The sequence below is a fragment of the Lynx canadensis genome, chromosome B2, assembly GCF_007474595.2.
Source record: "Lynx canadensis isolate LIC74 chromosome B2, mLynCan4.pri.v2, whole genome shotgun sequence".
Lineage (NCBI taxonomy): Eukaryota > Metazoa > Chordata > Mammalia > Carnivora > Felidae > Lynx > Lynx canadensis.
In genome coordinates this window covers 96,810,482-96,829,557 of record NC_044307.1, presented here as the reverse complement: position 1 = coordinate 96,829,557, position 19,076 = coordinate 96,810,482, and the positions used below count along the sequence as shown (strand labels likewise).

Here is a 19,076-nt window from a genome sequence, read left to right as displayed (position 1 = left end):
TCAGCCGTAGCAATCTCTTACTCGACACATCCCCAAAGGCAAGGGAATTAAAAGCAAAAGTGAATTACTGGGACCTTATGAAGATAAAAAGCTTCTGCACAGCAAAGGAAACAACCAACAAAACTAAAAGGCAACCAACGGAATGGGAAAAGATATTTGCAAATGACATATCGGACAAAGGGCTAGTATCTAAAATCTATAAAGAGCTCACCAAACTCCACACACGAAAAACAAATAACCCAGTGAAGAAATGGGCAGAAAACATGAATAGACACTTCTCTAAAGAAGACATCCAGATGGCCAACAGGCACATGAAAAGATGTTCAGCGTCGCTCCTTATCAGGGAAATACAAATCAAAACCACACTCAGGTATCACCTCACGCCAGTCAGAGTGGCCAAAATGAACAAATCAGGAGACTATAGATGCTGGAGAGGATGTGGAGAAACGGGAACCCTCTTGCACTGTTGGTGGGAATGCAAATTGGTGCAGCCGCTCTGGAAAGCAGTGTGGAGGTTCCTCAGAAAATTAAAAATAGACCTACCCTATGACCCAGCAATAGCACTGCTAGGAATCTACCCAAGGGATACAGGAGTACTGATGCATAGGGGCACTTGTACCCCAATGTTCATAGCAGCACTCTCAACAATAGCCAAATTATGGAAAGAGCCTAAATGTCCATCAACTGATGAATGGATAAAGAAATTGTGGTTTATATACACAATGGAATACTACGTGGCAATGAGAAAAAATGAAATATGGCCTTTTGTAGCAACGTGGATGGAACTGGAGAGTGTGATGCTAAGTGAAATAAGCCATACAGAGAAAGACAGATACCATATGGTTTCACTCTTATGTGGATCCTGAGAAACTTAACAGGAACCCATGGGGGAGGGGAAGGAAAAAAAAAAAAAAAAAAAGGACGTTAGAGTGGGAGAGAGCCAAAGCATAAGAGACTGTTAAAAACTGAGAACAAACTGAGGGTTGATGGGGGGTGGGAGGGAGGGGAGGGTGGGTGATGGGTATTGAGGAGGGCACCTTTTGGGATGAGCACTGGGTGTTGTATGGAAACCAATTTGTCAATAAACTTCATAAAAAAAAAAAAAAAAAAAAAAAAAAAAAAAAAAAAAGCTATAGTATCAAGATAATGTGATATGAAAGTAAACCGAGACAAAGATGAAAGAAATACAAGAGAAGAAAATTTCAATTTTACTTACCCCATTGCAAACTCATCTAAATTAGTTTTTCCCATCAGGACAGCTCCCTGATCCAACAACCTCTGAACTACTGTAGCATTATAAGGTGGTACATAACCTGAAAAAAATCAGTTATTTTTGTTGTAGGAGAAAAAAACATGAACGTAAATCACATGCAAGAAACAAGATTTTAAATTGCAACTAAGCTGTCCATATTGACTTGTGTTAATTATTTCTAATTTGAGTTGTAGGTAGTACTTTCTTCCCGAGGTTAATTTTAATTTTTCTACTGCTAATTTCTACATTTTCCAAAGACAGTCGGCATATTCACTATTTTTATCGTCTAAAAACATAGACTATAACAGTTCGTACTACTAAATACTGAATAATAGAGATGTACCCAATTCATCTGAAACTAACAGCACATCATTATTTTGCCCATTGTACTTGAAATGCTACATCACACAGTAATTTTTATCTACTTCCAGTCACACATAGATCTCTATTCTCATTTAAATTTCATCTAGTGTATATTCCAGAACAATTAACAATACAGCTCCTAGAGGAACCTGTGGCATATTCCCCAGAGACTTTCTTTTAGGGTATAGCACTGTGAATAAGCTTTTTCTAGTTCTTTGTCTTTCTAGGATCCCCAAATCTTGATAAACATGTTTCCTTTTGACCTACTAAACTGTAAAGAACAAAATTAAGCATCACTATATGCAGATAAGTATAGTGACATAAAAGATGGAAGACTCAGGAAACACAAAACAACTAGACAATAGGTGCTAATCCTCACAGAGAGGGGTAATGACAGGCCCTTATTCCCATATTATCAATGAGTGGGAGTCAGAGGTCACTTAGTGTGTATTTAGTGGTCAGTTATTGAGTCTTCCTAAGTGGGATTTCTAAAATTTCCTAAATAGGACACATCCAATAAGCTGGCCTACCTCTAAGGAATAGTTGTGCATTCTGAAAGAGCCGATAGTAAAAATACACCAGCATAAGTATTTCTTTTGCAAATATAGCTGGTCTCAGAATACTTTGGTGCTTTAGTATCTTACCTTTTATTTAAACTGAAAAACTAGTTTTGTAAAACTACTAATGCTCTGGTCAATTAAACTTTACCTTTCAGCATGTTTGATGCACATGTTGTCTCAATGCCTGATGTGCTAAAGTTGTCTTTTACTGCAACAGGAATTCCATCTAAAGCCCCGAGGGAGTGACCTGCATCAAAAAGCCAAAAGAACAGGAGCTCTACATCGAGTTCAGGATATAAAGACACATTAATGCTAGTTATTATGGTAACTATTAGTTTTTGGTAAAGATACTTCTTCATAAATCAAGTTTATGTTAGAAACTATTCCAGTTGGGCATTATAAAGCATCACATATCCATTAGCCTTATTTTTATTATACCTCATGGCAAGTTCTTTAAATAAGGGTATGTTTTATGTTAAAAGCCTCGCTTGCCAAATGGAGACTGCTACATCCAATTAAATTGTTTCTCTAGGGATATACCAATTAAGTATAATTCACAGTAATTTACCTTTCTTGTATCTTTTCTCTGATTCTTCAGCTTGCTTTAAGGCCACCTCTTCTGATATAGTAATGTAAGCATTTAGAAACTTGGTCTTCTTGATAAGGGAGAGACATCTTTGACAGAGCTCTACTGGAGTAATTTGGCCTTGTTTCAGCGCTGCAGAAACCTATAATGTATACAATTCAAAAACCCTTTACCGAGCCTGCAGAAGTTTCAAGTATTATACTGAGTAGGCAGATAGAATGGGGAAGTATACAATTTTGAAGTGAAGCTTGGATTCAAAACCAAGAGAATGCTATACCTAGGTGGTGTACTGAATGAGGGTAACACATCGGTTAGCTTGGGTATGGGTTGGGGGACACAACGTTCATTGCCCTAGCGGAGGGCTGTTTCCAAGTCAGGTCTGTACCAACAAGAGCAGTGGTTTAGGTAAGCCATTCTGTCTAGTAGCAGTGGAGGCCTGGGGTGGGTGGAGCATGGGTTAGGGTAGAGAGAGTAGTTTAGCTGCAACACACACAACCCAGAGTGAAAAAAAAGAAAGAAAGAAAGAAACTGACTGGACAAGGCCCTGCAGGGGCTTATGGCTCTACGTAAGATCTTTATAACTATTGTAGAATTCAAGTCAGAGCCACTACAAATGGAGAGAATGTTTATAAAATACAGGTTCAAAAGCAAACTGAGAGGAAACTTCTCTGAAATCCTGGCTGGGGTGCATTAGGAAAGCTAGTAAAAGAAGTGTTAAAATAAACTGCATTACAAATGAGCAGAACCTAGATGTTTACAGTAAAGCCTGAAGTGATGACTATTTAATACTTCCTGTAGGAAGTAGTAAGTATTTACTAATTAGATAAGAGGAATGAATTATAAGTCAAAGAAGACACCGCAGCTTTGGAGATTATATGAAAAGAGTTGGGATGGGAGCTCAGAGAGAAGGAAAATGGGCGAAGTAGTAATATTTATTATTAACCAAGAGCCAGACATAGGTGCTTTACATGCATTATTACTTCACTTAACCCTATAACAACCACATAAGTTATGTATTATTAACCTTATTTCACAAATGAAGACTGAAGCTCAGAGAGGTTAGTGATTTGTCCAAAGCCACATAGTAGTAAAGGGGAGAAGTAACTTCATAATACAAGCTCCTTCACCATCTCTCTCCCCAAATGAGTGCAAGCTTAGTTTGTCTTCCAAGTTGACTGTATTTTCAGGTGTCCTACATCCATCAAGCAACAGGAGTTTGCATTCGAGGGGAAAATCTGCAAATCATCTGCTCTCATCTGTTGAATAAATCATCAAAGCAGCAGTATTCTTAGGGCTGAGTTTAAGATTAGAAATGCAGTGGGAACAGGCCACTGAGAGGACCCCTAAGGCTGATGCACAGAGGAGGAAAGCACTGCAGACAGGTGGCTGAGGCAGTGACTCAGGGAGGGGCGGGGGCAGGCGGGCCAAATTGTAAGAATGACAAAAATTATGTCTCACTGTCTTTCCTTCTTTGCCTCCCCTCAAGTCTAATGCCTACTATCCTCAGATGCTTTGTGACTTGCCAACTGGTACAAGAATACAAGAGAAACCCGTTTTGGTTGTGGTTACAACGGCAAGAAATGAGATTGTCTAGGAACACTCATCTGAAATGCTGCTGATCTTCATTAGGACCATTTTTAGGAAATCCAGATTTGAGAAAATGAAAAAGAGAATTGGAGAAGAGAAATGAAAACAAAGATGCTAATTAACTAGAATGACCTGAGCATAAGGAGTGTGAAAATATAAACAGTGCAGCTTCCCTGGGACAAAATTGAAGGTGTCATATCTGAATATGAGATAAAATCAACCATAAAAGTTTTTGTTAGAAAAACCAAATTTGTTTTCCCTGGCACTTCTTTTCTCTAATAGAAAATAGGTGTTTCCTTGAGGCCACTGCTTCTCCTGCAGCTTTCTCAAGAGATGACTGTTTTATTAATTTTTTTCTTAAAAAAATTTTTTTTAATGTTTATTTTTGATAGATTGCGAGCAGGGGAGGGGCAGAGAGAGAGGGAGACACAGAATCCGAAGCAGGCTCCAGGCTCCCGAGCTGTCAGGACAGAGCCCAACGTGGGGCTCGAACTCATGGACTGCTGGCGCATGATGTGAGCTGAAGTCAGATGCTCAATCCACTGAGCCACCCAGGTGCCCCAAGAAATGACTGTTTTAGCTTCTACCTACCGTGGACCAGAGTCCAGAGGGGGAGGGGAGAGTGTGCAGGCAAGTATCCTCCTCATTCTTCAATGCCTTCCTCTTCCCTCTTCACTCAAAAATCCCAGCTCATCTGAAGTACAGGACTTGGAGGAGTTTTTATCACTCTTCCTGGGGTGTGAACCTACTGTCTGCCTGGTACCCCTTTTCATTCATCAAAGATTTTAGCACTTAGCTCCCTTTAGTCTACTTTACAGTGGCTCCTGTTGTTATTCTTGTTGACTTCAGGCTTCAAGTAATGTACACTGAAACCCGGCCTCTCAGTTCAACCTCATTTCTGGCAAACTCTTCCTTCACCTCGCTCAGGTCATCAACTCGTCCCAGATGACATCATTACCAAGATATGTATAACCTCCAAAACCTCAATTCTAGTTATCCTTCAACTCCTGTCCGCCCAGCTCATTCGCCCAACCATCCACACGGTCAGCCAAAAAACGGGGACCTCAGTCCTACAGCTGCAAAGAAATCGAGTCTGCCAACAACCAATGAGGTTGAAGGAGGACTCTGAGCTTCAGATGAAACCACAGTCCTGGCCCACCCCTTGATTTCAGCCTTGTGAGACTCTTGTGAGCAGAGAACCCAGCTACTCTATTTCTGGACTCCTGACCCACAAAACTGTGAGATGATAATAAGATTATTTTAACCCAAAAAGTTTATACTAATTTGTTAGGCAGAAATAAAAAACAATACACCTTCTTAGAAAAAATAAGAGATCTTCCTCAGGAGTCACTCTTAGAAACTAGGGGGAGAGAGAATTCTAAATACATATAATTTAGCAAATTTGTCCCTGTAACAAAATTAATGTTAACAATAGCACTTAGTGCTAGGCATCATCCTAGATGCTTTATATTTCTTTCTTTCTTTTTTTTTTTTTTTTAAGGTTTATTTTTTTAGGGGCACCTGGGAGGCTCAGTCAGTTAAGCATCCAACTCAATTTCAGCTCAGGTCATGACCTCATGGTTTGGGAGATGAGTGCAGAGATTCTGCGCGGGATTCTCTCTCTCTCTCTCTCTCTCTCTCTCTCTCTCTCTGCCCCTCCCTCAGTCGTGCTTGCCCCTTTTTCTGTCTCAAATAAACATTAAAAAATATTTACTTTTTAAATTTTAATTTAATTTTTTAATGTTTATTTTTTGAGAAAGAGAAAGAGAGAGAGATAGCACGTGAGCAGAGGAGGGGCAGGGAGAGAGCGAGACACAGAATCTGAAGCAGGCTCCAGGCTCTGAGCTATCAGCACAGAGCCTGACGCGGGGCTCAAACTCACAAACTGTGGGATCATGACTGGAGCTGAAGTCAGATGCTTAACTGACTGAGCCACCCAGGTGCCCAGTTTTAAGTTAATTTTAATTCCAGTATAGTTAACACAGCGTTATATTAGTTTCAGGTATAAAATATAATGACTCAACAATTCCATACATCAGCGGGTGCTCATCACAGCAAGAGCATCACCTATTTCCCACATCCTCCCACCCATCAATGATTTATATTTCATTTAATCTTTATATCCACTCTGAGGGGCTGATATTATTGCCTCCATTTTACAGATAAAAAACTAAAGTTCCTGCGTGAGGTCACAAAGCTGGAAAGTAGAGTGGGGATTCAACCAAGGCCTGCTGTTGTTTCCAAAGCCCACACTCTGGACCACTATACTACTAACTTTCCAGACAGCATCAGAAGTTCACTTAGAAAAAGAACTGTCTTTCAAAAATAATTGTCTTAATAAATGCTGAAGGTATAGGAGAGTCCTTGAGGCCGGAGTGTCCAGTTGACTGGTACCCATTAATACATTCCATTCATGTTTTTGTCTCCAATGTTCCAAGAAATTGTATCAAGATCACTAGCAACCTCCACATTCCTAAATCCAGCAGTCACTGCTCAGTCCTAATCGTATATATACAGTTATTTCTCAGCAGCATTCAACTTAAGAGAGCACTCTCTTCTTGAAGCTTTTTCACTTGTGTTTCAGGACACCAAGACTTGGTTTCCCTCTTGCCTTACCTACCATTCTTTCACATCTCTTTTGCTGGCTCTGCTTCCTATTGCTGACCTCTAAATGTTGGAAAGTTTTAGGCCTTCTTCTATTTTTGTGCTCAGCTCCCTGGGTGTTCTTATCTGTGTACATACTTTAATTATCTTCTATACTCTGGTCAATTTATATCGTCATACCTAGCTGCTTTCCTGATCTCCAAAACTCCTATATCCGCCTGCTTAACCAACATCTCCACTTGCATATCCAGCAGGCATCTCCAAATTAACATGCCCAGAAGTCTTGATAACTTTCTCCTTCCAAATATGCTTCCTAAGTGTCTTTTCTGTATGGGGGTCCTCAAAAAACTAAAAACAGAAGTACCATGTGATCCAGCAATTCCATTTCTGGGTATTTATCCAAAGAAACGAAAACACTAATTTGAAAAGATATATGCATCCTTACGTTCATTGCACATTATTCACAATAGCCAAAACATGGAAGCAACCAAGGTGTCCATTGATGGATGAATGGATACAGGAGATGCGGTGTGTGTGTATGTGTATATACACACACACACACGTATATATATATGTGTGTATATATATATGTATATATATACATACACACTTCATTTAATATATACCTAATGTATGGTTACCTAATAGTCCATTATATATATTCCACACCTAAGTGAAATCCTACAGTATTTGTCTTTCTATTGTCACAAATGGTAAGATAAAAAGAACAAAATCTTGCCATTTGTGACAACAGAGAAAGACAAATACCGTATGACTTCACTTATATGTGGAATCTAAAAAACAAAACAAAACTCGTAGATGCAGAGAAGAGACAGATGGATGCCAGGAGGGAGGGGTTAGGGGATGGGCAAAATGGGAGAAAGGGGTCAAGAGGTAAACTTCCAGTCATAAAATAAATGTCATGGGGATATAATGTACAGCATGGTGACTATAGTCAACAATATTGTACTGCATATTATGTAACTTTATATGATGACGGGGAAAAACTAGACTTATTGTGATCAATTTGCAGTGTATACAAATACCAAATTATGTTGTACACCTGCAACAAATATAACGTGATATGTCAACTATACCTCAAAAAAAAAGTGGGAAAAAAATCTTTCCCATTTTTTTTTAATGTTTATTTATTTTTGAGAGGGACACAGAGCATGAGGGGAGGAGGGGCAAAAAGAGGGAGACAGAATCTGAAGCAGGTTCCAGACTCTGAGCTATCAGCACAGAGCCTGACACAGGGCTCGAACTCATCAACCGCAAAATCATGACCTGAGCCGAAGTTGGACGCTTAATTGACTGAGCCACCCAGGCACCAAGTCTTTCCGATCTTGCTGTTACCATCTTCCCAACTGCCCAGGCCAAAACTTTAAGCATCCTCCTTCATTCTTCTCTTTCCCTCAAACTCTGTATCCAATCCATCAGCAACTAACTTAAAGAAAAACACCCGTTTCACATTACCTCTACAGCCACCCCATCTGTGCTGCCATTATCTCTTGCCAATGCAACAGCCTTCTAACTGGTCTTTCTGCTTCCTCACTTGCTTTCTTGTAGACCATATCTTTAGGAATAGCCTTTAGGAGCTTTTCCTTACCATGGCCTAAGAAGTCCTTGATCTGGCTCCTACTTATCTCTCTAACCTCAATCTCCCACTATTCTCTTCATTCACATCTCTCCAGGCACACTGGCCTTCTTGCAATTCCTGAACATGTCAAGCTTGCTCTTGCTGCAGACTCTTTGCACTTACTGTTCCATCTGGCTGGAATACTATTCCTCCAGACCCTCTCAGGGCTCACCCTTCATATCCTTCAGGTCTCTTTAAAATATACCCAGGCAGTCAGAGAAACCTTTCCTAACCACTCCAAGCCATCTGGCTCCACCCCCACCCCTACTACTTCTCACACTATAGCCTGCTTAATCTTTCTTCATATTACTTATACTACCTGAGATTATATTATTTACTTAAAAAAATAAAAACTTATTTAATGCCTGTTTCCCCATAAAAATGCAGGCTTCATGAGTGCAGGAACTTCTGTTTGCCTTCAATGCTAATCCCCAACGACTGGAACACAGAGGTGTTCACTAAATGTTAATTGAATGAATAACTGAGTTGTTTAAAATTTGGAATCTGTTTTCCCATAGAACAATTAAGGGTTCTTAGGCAGACCCCCAAGAAGCCTCTTGAATATATAATTAATAACTTTAGGATTAGTAATATTAGCCTGGTGTCTGGCTCCTAGAAACAGTAGGATCATGCCACAAAGGGGGAAGGTAAAAGTGAGACTCCTCTTTCCTGAATGTACCTGCATAAAACTTACAAATAGTTTTATCTCCTGTTTGGCATGTTACCTCCTTTGAGTGCCTCCTCTCAGGGCTCCTGTTACTCTAAGCCTTACATAGGTCCCCAACATTGCCTCAAAACTCTATTATAGTTCCCAGCTCCTCCCCCGAATTTCCTCCCCAGCAAATTTTCCCTTTCTTCAATTGATTATAGCAACTATGTGAGGGAGAGAAATTTTATTGAACTATTGTAATTCACAACAATGGGTGAATAAATCATTCGACCCTCCCAGGCGTCTTTACATATTTAAAAGAGAATGTGTACTAAATTAATTAATTTCTAATTGGTAGAATTTGGGACATCAGTACAATGATGTAGAAAAAACATGGAGTGGACAGAAGATACTTTTGGGGGTGGGAAAATAACTACCAAATAATGTTTTGTTTTCATAATTTTATTTTTTTAAATTTTTAAATGTTTATTTTTGAGAGGGGGGGAGAGGCAGAGAGAGGGAGACAAAGGATCCAAAGCAGGCTCTGCACTGAGAGTGGAAGCCCTATGCGAGGCTTGAACTCATAAGCTGCAGGATCACGACCTGAGCCAAAGTCAGATGCTTAACTGATTAAGCCACGAAGGCGCCTCTGTACAGAAATATATAGTAGAGACCACGTGTAATATAAGATGGTAAAACACTAATGCACTTTGGGTAAGGGCTATTTATTATTTAATGCCTGTCATTTTTGTTATTGTAATTTACAGCTTTCTAAAAGGCTACCACATGGACAGATAAAAAGATTTCCCAGGTGAAAATACAACAGGAAAATGGAAGGCAGGGTAGGTCCTAAACCCCTACTTATTAGCAGATTCACCTGGAGCCCTGGTTAAACCATATACTCTGGGCCGCAAATCACAGAGCTCCCAAAGTGGGACACAGCTGTGGTTCTAACAAGAGCCTGACAGGATTCTTATATGAGTGGACCTGCAGACAGTTCCCAAGTTTGAGAGATACTGGGCCAGAAAGCAAGGAGATCTGAAGTCTTAACAGCAGAGAGGAAGCAAAGGAAACAGATTCCAGAGGTAAATTCAAAATAGAATTAACAGGGCTTAGTGATTTATTGGATATGACAGATGAGGAAGAATGTTAAGGGCAACTGGGATAACAGCTGTGCCATTAAAAAGAGAATATTAAGAATTCAGAAATCAGGTTTTGATTTGTTTTTTAAGGTGGAGGTTGAGAAGTAAGACGTGGTCCTGTTAGAACGATGAAGTCAACTTTCCTTAAAGTAAGTTGAGGTTGTTATGGGGCATTTTGAAGAGATGTCCAGAAGGCATTTACAAACATAGCCTAGAGTATAAAACTGAGCTCCAGGAAATGGAAGACACGGGTGAGAGAATCATTGCTATCTTACTGATAGTTGAAGCCTAAAGAATCTATCAAGGAAGTGGGGACGGGGCGGGGGGGGGGGGACTAAAAATTACTCGTTTGTATTTTGCAAAGTACAGATTTCACGGGCTTCTTAAGCGATAACTGCATTAGATGAGTGTAGGGAACCGAAGAGGGACTAAAGTGGACCAGCAAAGCCCATCCACTAGGGGCCTGACCCAAGCTTTTAGCAAACGTCTAGTTGAAAAGAAGCCAGGGTACACTTCCACCGCACCGTTCCGTGCTGCGTAAGCCTCCCCTGCTGAGGTCGTAACTCCAGAACGGGTATAGAGAGTACAGCTGAATGGCCCAAAGGTCGGAAGCCCCCACCCAGTTCCAGGAAAGGAGACGGCCGAGGCTGACCAAGATGCGTGGTCAGACCCCGGGGCTCCTTGTCCACGGATTCCGCGAATCTTTCTAACCTCCCTGGGCCCTCAACAGCCAGTTCCACTCACTTCTTGGAGGGTCCGGCCCAGCATGGTCCTCGTGCCCAGCCTGCCACCACAGGGACCAGGTGACAAGGAGGAATAAAAAAGGTCAACACCCGCGCCTGTATTACATGGGCGCAGCCATCTTTGGCCGTCACTGACCGTTTCAACATCGAGTACTTAGATTGGTCGAATTGCAGCCCGGGGAAATTATCTTTGCACGTGATTGGTTGGCGCCGCAAAGCAACTCCTGCTGCGAAGGAGAGAGGGTCGTAAGGAGACTCGGGGCTAGGGTCGCGGAGGGAGTCGGGGAGTCTCAGGTTCTTGGTAGCGTGTGGTAATAGAGCGGGGTTTGCTTGTCCTGCCGAGGGCTTCCGGGACAGGGCTGGCTTCTAGGGGTTTTGTATTTTTTCAAAGGGGAGGTGTAAGGAGGGAAGAGAATGACAGAATACTGACTGGAACGCTAATTGGAGATTTTCAAATGGGAAGAGCAGAATAATTCCATATTCTTCTTCCTTCAATTGCTCCATTAGGCAGGCTGACTTCTATTTTGAATTCTCAACTGAAATCAGCCTGTGTGTTTGGCAGATATTGACCTAATTTAGGGGTTAGAGTTTGAGCCAATTTAAATGCATTTTACTTAGGGCCCACAATACAACCACTGTTTACGATGGAACTTCTGCTGAAAACCTGTGTACTTAGAAGAAATGCATGTACTGCGGTTTGCTTCTGGAGAAGCCATGCTGTACAAAAGCCTTCAGTTAAAAAGATTAGTACTACCTCTCCAAGGAGCACCGTCATGCCCGCTTGGGTGATAGATAAATACGGAAAGAACGAGGTGCTTCGATTTACTCAGAACATGATGATACCTGTCATACACTATCCAAATGAAGTTATTATCAAAGTTCACGCCGCGAGTGTAAATCCTATAGATGTTAATATGAGAAGTAAGTTTTCGGAAGACATTCCACCTTCCCTTTTTTTTTTTTTTTTTTTTCAGAATTTCATCAGGGGTCAGTTTTAAAAGATGTTATTTGACTACAGCTCTTTGGTTAATACAAAGGAATTGTTTGGGTTTTTGACAGTATCTCAGCACATACTATTTCTCAGGTTTTTGAAATTGCAGTGTTCATGGTATACTTCAGTCTTCTACAAAATATAAGCAAATATGTGTTTGAAATTTTTCCATGCCTCTTTACAGTGAGGATTGGGATTTGAGCTAATTTGGGGTCCACAGCTAACTTTTTGGTATATCATCCGGGGAACTTTGTGTATTCTGAGTGCCACTGCAGGTTTTGGAGATATGATTATGTTTTCACATCAGTTCAGAATTTGCATTTTTATAATAATTCTCTGCTCTCTCACTATTCTCGTCTGTCTTTATTGGTCCAGTGGACAAAACAGAACAGGTTGCCAGGATTTAGACACAGTACTTCATTTCTGCTGTTGGATTTTTACTCTTGCCCTTTAAAATACCCTTTCCTGTATGCTTCATCCTAAATGGGAATGTTACCATCTTAATTTCAGCTGAGGCATATTGCCAAAGTTTGGAAAGCACTATATTCCTTAAAATTATGTACGCTTTGCAATTATTATAGTGCCAAAAAGATTGATTACCCTTTGTGAATTTAACTTTTGGAAAATAATGACAAAAATATTGCTTGCGGGAACTCCTCCTGTCTTCTGAAAACATAAAAATCTGAGATGGTTAGTTAACCTCCGTGTTCTAAATAAGCTGCCATATGCAGTTTATTTTAACCGTGAGTCTGTGTTTTGAAGGCCTTGTGTGCAACATAGATTGCCTCATAACAGTTACTGTATGTGAACTGTGCGTGATTAGTTCAATTTCTTGGTTCATAGAAACCAATTACAAAGTCAGCATTAATGATAGAATGAATCATTTTGTGGAATTTATAGAGAAGTATGAAAGTGTTGAGACTGACATCTTTTCATTTCTTCCTCCTATTTTCCAGGAGCTGTGTGATAGATTAGGATGGCCATTCTCAAGCTTTTTGGTCTTGAGATCTCTTTAGCCTGTTAATAATTAAAATGGGCTTTTGTTTATGTGAGTTATAGCTGTCAGTATTTACCTTATTAGAAATTAGAAGAGAAAATTTTAAATTTTCATTTAAAAATGCAGTGAACTTTTGTGTTGACATTACAAAATTTAAATCAGGGCAGAAATATAAAATGACATAAAATGAGAGACAAGTCCATATGTGAAGCATTGGAAAAGGTGGTGGTTGATAGAGTGTAGGGTCTACTTCAAAGTGCTTACAATGAAAAATAACTAGTTTCCAAAATAAGGAAAAAAATTGAGTAAGAAGGATAGCATTGTTTAACACGTTTGCTTATCTCTGTGCCTTCTGGTTTAATAAGACAGGTGGATTTTCATATGAACGGCTGTATTCAATCTGTTGCAATACATCATTTGAAGTTAGTGAAGAAAATCCAGCCTCCTGCAGGTTGAAAGGAAAGGACTTAGACTCCACAGATCTTGGGGATGTGAAAACTTGGAGAACTGCTGGATTCGGGAAATAAAGCACACTTTCACAGTCCAGGTTTTTTTGTTGTTTTTTAAAGATTTTATTTTTAAGTAATCTTCACACCCAACATGAGATTCCAACTCACAACTCTGAGGTCAAGGGTCACATGCTCTACTGACTGAGCCAGCCTGGTGCCCTCTTGGTCTTTAGATCTTTTGACTCCAATTTTTAAAGTTGATATTTTTAACTCAATGAATATATCTAGACCTGTGCTGTCCAGTATAGTAACCACTAGTCACAAGCGGGTGGTGAGCAACCGAGGTGTGGCTAATCTGAATTCAGATGTGCAGTTAGTGTAAAACGCACACTGATATCAAAGACTTAGTAAGAAAAAGAATGTTGGGGTGCCTGCGTGGCTCAGTCGGTTAAGCCTCCGAGTTCAGCTCAGGTCACGCTCTCCCAGTTTGTGAGGTCAAGCCCTGCATCAGGCTCTGTGCTGACAGTTCAGAGCCTGGAGCCTGCCTCTGCGATTCTCTCTGCTCCTCCCCTCTCCCCCTTGTGCGCGCGCGCGCTCTCTCTCTCTCTCTCTCTCTCTTTCTCTTTCTCTCTCAAAAATAAACATTAAAAATTTTTTTAAAAAAGAATGTGAAATGTCCCAACAATTTTATATTGATTACATATTGACCTGATAATATTTTGACTATATTAAAATATGAAAATTAATTTTATTCATTTTTTAGTGCCTACTAGGAAATTTTGAATTAATGTGACTTGCATTGTATTTCTATCGGACAGTACCAATCTAGACAATGTGAGGAATAGCTATTACACATTTCTTTGTGGGCAGGGGGTTTGAGGAAATACTTAGATTCAAAAAGTGTTTGTAGCTAGAAACTCTATTAAGGGAGAATTGAAATGTCTTTACTATGATTGTCCCATGAAATCCACATTTGTATTCTTTTTGTTTGTTCTGAAGAGTTGCTACTAGTTGGAAATAGTGTTTCACTTTATTCATTTACATAGGGTATAAAGATAATAGTGTTTCAGGGGGCGCCTGGGTGGCGCAGTCGGTTAGGCGTCCGACTTCAGCCAGGTCACGATCTCGCAGTCCGTGAGTTCGAGCCCCGCGTCAGGCTCTGGGCTGATGGCTCAGGGCCTGGAGCCTGTTTCCGAATCTGTGCCTCCCTCTCTCTCTGCCCCTCCCCCGTTCATGCTCTGTCTCTCTCTGTCCCAAAGATAAATAAACGTTGAAAAAAAAAAAATTAAAAAAAAAAAAAAGATAATAGTTTTTATAGGCTATGCCTTTAAGTGGAAGGTTTATACCCAATGATCAGTATGTTTTGTCATCCCCTTTGATTATAAATCCTTTGAAGGTAGATCTCATGTTCTGTGTCAACTACTACCTGTTTTAGTGCTTCACATATGTAGTTGTCATTCAGTCATTATTTTTGTGTCATTTTATATTTTCATTTTAACTTAAGGTTGTAACTAAAATTAGTGGTGTTCTAACCTTGAGTACTTTGTACATTTTGTCTTCATTTCAACCTGTTAACTTTTCATTTCTTTGAATGCACATGCACAATTTGTATTGTGTATGTTTTGATTTCAGTAGGTTGGCTAGATCGGGACTTTCTTGGCTGCTATTTAATAATGTAATGTTGTGGCACATTTTACTTGTATATAGTATTCTTGAGACATCTTAGTTTTATATAACTTAACCAAGTAATATTATTTGTAAGTTACCATGTTTCCTGCTCATGAATCCTTTTCTTTTTTTTTTTTTTTTTTTTTTTTTTTTTTTTTTTTTTTTGGTGGGGTTGGGGGTGTGGAATGTGTGATTGTTGTTGCAGAAGATTGCTGAAATGGTAGCTTGGGGAAATAAAATAATGAGTACTAGATTATAAACTGTAGGAAGCACTTGTTTCCCTTGACAAGAATGCAGGGACCTGTCTATTTTGAAAGATGAAGGCAGGCTGTTTTTCTGGAGATAGCCACTTTTATTGGACATAAAATCATAAATCCTGTAAATGGCTAAATAAATGCAAAAATATATATAGCCAACAGAATCATCCCAACAAAGTTTGATTTCCTTAGATGGGATTAAAGTCACTGAAACTGATGACAGATTAGGATTTTTCACATCATCCCAATTCTTTCTTTTTTTAATTTATTTTTTATTTTTTTTAATTTACATCCAAATTAGTTAACATATAGTGCAACAATATTTCAGGGGTAGATTCCTTAATGCCCCTTACCCATTTAGCCCATCCCCCCTCCTATAACCCCTCCAGTAACTGTTCGTTCTCCATATTTAAGAGTCTCTTCTGTTTTGTCCCCCTCCCTGTTTTTATATTATTTCTGTTTCCCTTCCCTATGTTCATCTGTTTTGTCTCTTAAAGTCCTCATATGAGTGAAGTCATATGATTTTTGTCTTTCTCTAATTTCACTTAGCATAGTACCCTTTAGTTCCATCCATGCAGTTGCAAATGGCAAAATTTCATTCTTTTTGATTGCTGAGTAATACTCCATTGTATATACCACATCTTCTTTATTCATCCATTGATGGACATTTGTGCTCTTTCCATGCTTTGGCTATTGTTGATAGTGATGGTATAAATATTGGGGTACATGTGTTCCTTCGAAACAGCATACCTGTATCCCTTGGATAAATGCCTAGTAGTGCAATTGCTGGGTCATAGGGTAGTTCTATTTTTAATTTTTTGAGGAACCTCCATCCTGTTCTCCAGAGTGGCTGCACCAGCTTGCATTCCCACCAGCGATGCAAAAGGGATCCTTTCTCTGCATCCTCACCAACATCTGTTGTTGCCTGAGTTGTTAATGTTAGCCAGTCTGACAGGTATGAGGTGGTATCTCATTGTGGTTCTGAGATGTATCATTTCCCTGATAGTGATGTTGAGAATTTTTTTCATGTGTCAGCCACCTGGATGTCTTCCTTGTAGAAGTGTCTATTCATGTCTTTTGCCCATTTCTTCACTGGATTATTTGTTTTTTGGGTGTTGAGTTTGATAAGTTCTTTATAGATTTTAGATGCTAGCCCTTTATCTGATATGTCGTTTGCAAATTTCTTCTCCCATTCTGTCGTTGCCTTTTAGTTTTGCTGATTGTTTCCTTTACTGTGCAGAAGCTTTTTATCTTGATAAGGTCCCAATAGTTCATTTTTGCTTTTGTTTCCCTTGCCTCTGGAGATGTGTTGAGTAAGAAGTTGCTACAGCCAAGATCAAAGAGGTTTTTGCCTGCTTTCTCCTCAAGGATTTTGATGGCTTCCTGTCTTACATTTAGGTCTTTCATCCATTTTGAGTTTATTTTGTGTGTGGTGTAAGAAAGTGGCCCAGGTTCATTTTTCTGCATGTGGCTGTCCAGTTTTCCCAACACCATTTGCTGAAAAGACCCGTCTTTTTTCCATTGGATATTCTTTCCTGCTTTGTCAAAGCTTAGTTGGCCATACATCTGTGGGCCCATTTCTGGGTTCTCTATTCTGTTCCATTGATCTGAGTGTCTGTTTTTGTGCCAGTACCATACTGTCTTGATTACAGCTTTGTAATAACAGCTTGAAGTCCGGGATTGTGATGCCTCCTGCTTTGGTTTTCTTTTTCAAGATTGCTTTGGCTATTAGGGGTCTTTTCTGGTTCCATACAAATTGTAGGATTGTTTGTTCTAGCTCTGTGAAGAATGCTGGTGTTATTTTGATAAGAATTGCATTGAATATGTAGATTGCTTTTGGGTAGTATTGACATTTTAACAATATTTGTTCTTCCTATCCAGGAGTGTGGAGTCTTTTTTTCCATTTTTTTTTTTTTTGTGTCTTCAATTTCTTTCATAAGCTTTCTGTAGTTTTCCGTGTATAGATGTTTCACCTCTTTGGTTAGATTTATTCCTAGGTATTTTATCATTTTTGATGCAACTGTAAATGGGATTGATTCCTTGATTTCTCTTTCTGTTGCTTCATTGTTGGCGTATAGGAATGCAATCGATTTCTGTGCATTGATTTTAGCTCATTGGGTTTTCCATATAGAATACCATGTCATCTGCGAAGAGTGAAAGTTTGACCTCCTCCTGGCCAATTTGGATGCCTTTTATTTCTTTGTGTTGTCTGATTGCAGAGGCTAAGGCTTCCAATACTAGGTTGAATAATAGTGGCGAGAGTGGACATCCCTGTCATATCTTGACCTTAGGGGGAAAGCTCTCAGTGTTTCCCCATTGAGGATGATCTTAGTGTTGGGTCTTTCATATATGGCTTTTATGATCTCGAGTTATGATCCTTCTATCGCTACTTTCTTGAGGGTTTTTATCGAGAAAGGATGCTGTATTGTGTCAAATGCTTTCTCTGCATCTATTGAGAGGGTCATATGGTTGTTGTCCTTTCTTTTATTGATGTGATGAATCACATTGATTGTTTTTGTGGATATTGAGCCAGCCCTGCATCCCAGGTATAAGTCCCACTTGGTCGTGGTGAATAATTTTTTTAATGTATTGTTGGAGCCAGTTGGTTAATATCTTGTTGAGGATTTTTGCATCCATGTTCATCAGGGAAATTGGTCTATAGTTCTCCTTTTTAGTGGGGTCTCTGTTTGGTTTTGGATCCAAGGTAATGCTGGCCTCATAGAAAGAGTTGGAAGTTTTCCTTCCATTTCGATTTTTTGGAACACCTTCAAGAGAATAGTTGTTAACTTTTAAATGTTTGGTAGAATTCCCTTGGAAAGCCATCTGGCCCTGGACCCTTATTTTTGGGGAGATTTTTTTATTACTGACTTGATTTCTTTACTGGTTATGGGTCTGTTCAAATTTTCTATTTCTTCCTGTTTCAGTTTTGGTAGTGTATAAGTTTCTAGGAATTTGTCCATTTCTTCCAGATTGCCCATTTTAGTGGCGTATAATTGCTCATAATATTCTTATTGTTTTTATTTCTGCTGTGTTGGTTGTGATCTCTCCTCTTTCATTCTTGATTTTATTTATTTGGGTTCTTTCCTTTTTCTTTTTGATCAAACTGGCTAGTGGTTTGTCAATTTTGTTAATTCTTTCAAAGAACCAGTTTCTGGTTTCCTTGATCTGTTTTGTTTTTTGGTTTCAATAGCATTAATTTCTGCCCTAATCTTTATTATTTCCTGTTTTCTGCTGGTTTGGGGTTTTATTTGCAGTTCTTTTTCCAGCTCCTTAAGGTGTAAGGTTAGGTTGTGTATCTGAGACCTTTCTTCCTTCTTTAGGAAGGCTTGGATTGCTATATACTTTCCTCTTATGACCACCTTTGCTGCATCCCAGAGGTTTTTGGTTGTGGTGTTATTATTTTCATTGGCTTCCATGAACTTTTTAATTTCCTCTGTAACTTCTTGGTTAGCCCATTCATTCTTTAGTAGGATGTTCTTTAGTCTCCAAGTATTTGTTACCTTTCCAAACTTTTTCTTGTGTTTTGATTTCATAGCATTGTGGTCTGAAAATATGCACGGTATGATCTTGGTCTTTTTGTACTTGTTGA

At 39.4% G+C, this 19,076-nt stretch overlaps 2 protein-coding genes across 2 annotated transcripts in view; one reads left to right on the top strand and one right to left on the bottom strand.

Moving 5' to 3' along the window:
* QRSL1 (glutaminyl-tRNA amidotransferase subunit QRSL1) overlaps nucleotides 1-11,269 on the bottom strand; it is a 35,807-nt gene extending 24,538 nt beyond the window's left edge. The window contains exons 1-4 of the mRNA XM_030316054.1: nucleotides 11,127-11,269; nucleotides 2,744-2,903; nucleotides 2,324-2,422; nucleotides 1,217-1,313 (exon numbers count right to left, since the gene is read on the bottom strand). Of these exons, the coding sequence (XP_030171914.1) occupies nucleotides 1,217-1,313; nucleotides 2,324-2,422; nucleotides 2,744-2,903; nucleotides 11,127-11,150 (380 nt within the window). The 5' untranslated portion in view covers nucleotides 11,151-11,269. The remainder of the gene's footprint in view (nucleotides 1-1,216; nucleotides 1,314-2,323; nucleotides 2,423-2,743; nucleotides 2,904-11,126) is intronic.
* Nucleotides 11,270-11,341: 72 nt separating this feature from the next.
* The window catches only part of RTN4IP1 (reticulon 4 interacting protein 1), a 49,467-nt gene continuing 41,732 nt past the window's right edge, over nucleotides 11,342-19,076 (top strand). The window contains exons 1-2 of the mRNA XM_030316055.1: nucleotides 11,342-11,371; nucleotides 11,744-12,046. Coding sequence (XP_030171915.1) covers nucleotides 11,770-12,046 — 277 coding nt within the window. The 5' untranslated portion in view covers nucleotides 11,342-11,371; nucleotides 11,744-11,769. The remainder of the gene's footprint in view (nucleotides 11,372-11,743; nucleotides 12,047-19,076) is intronic.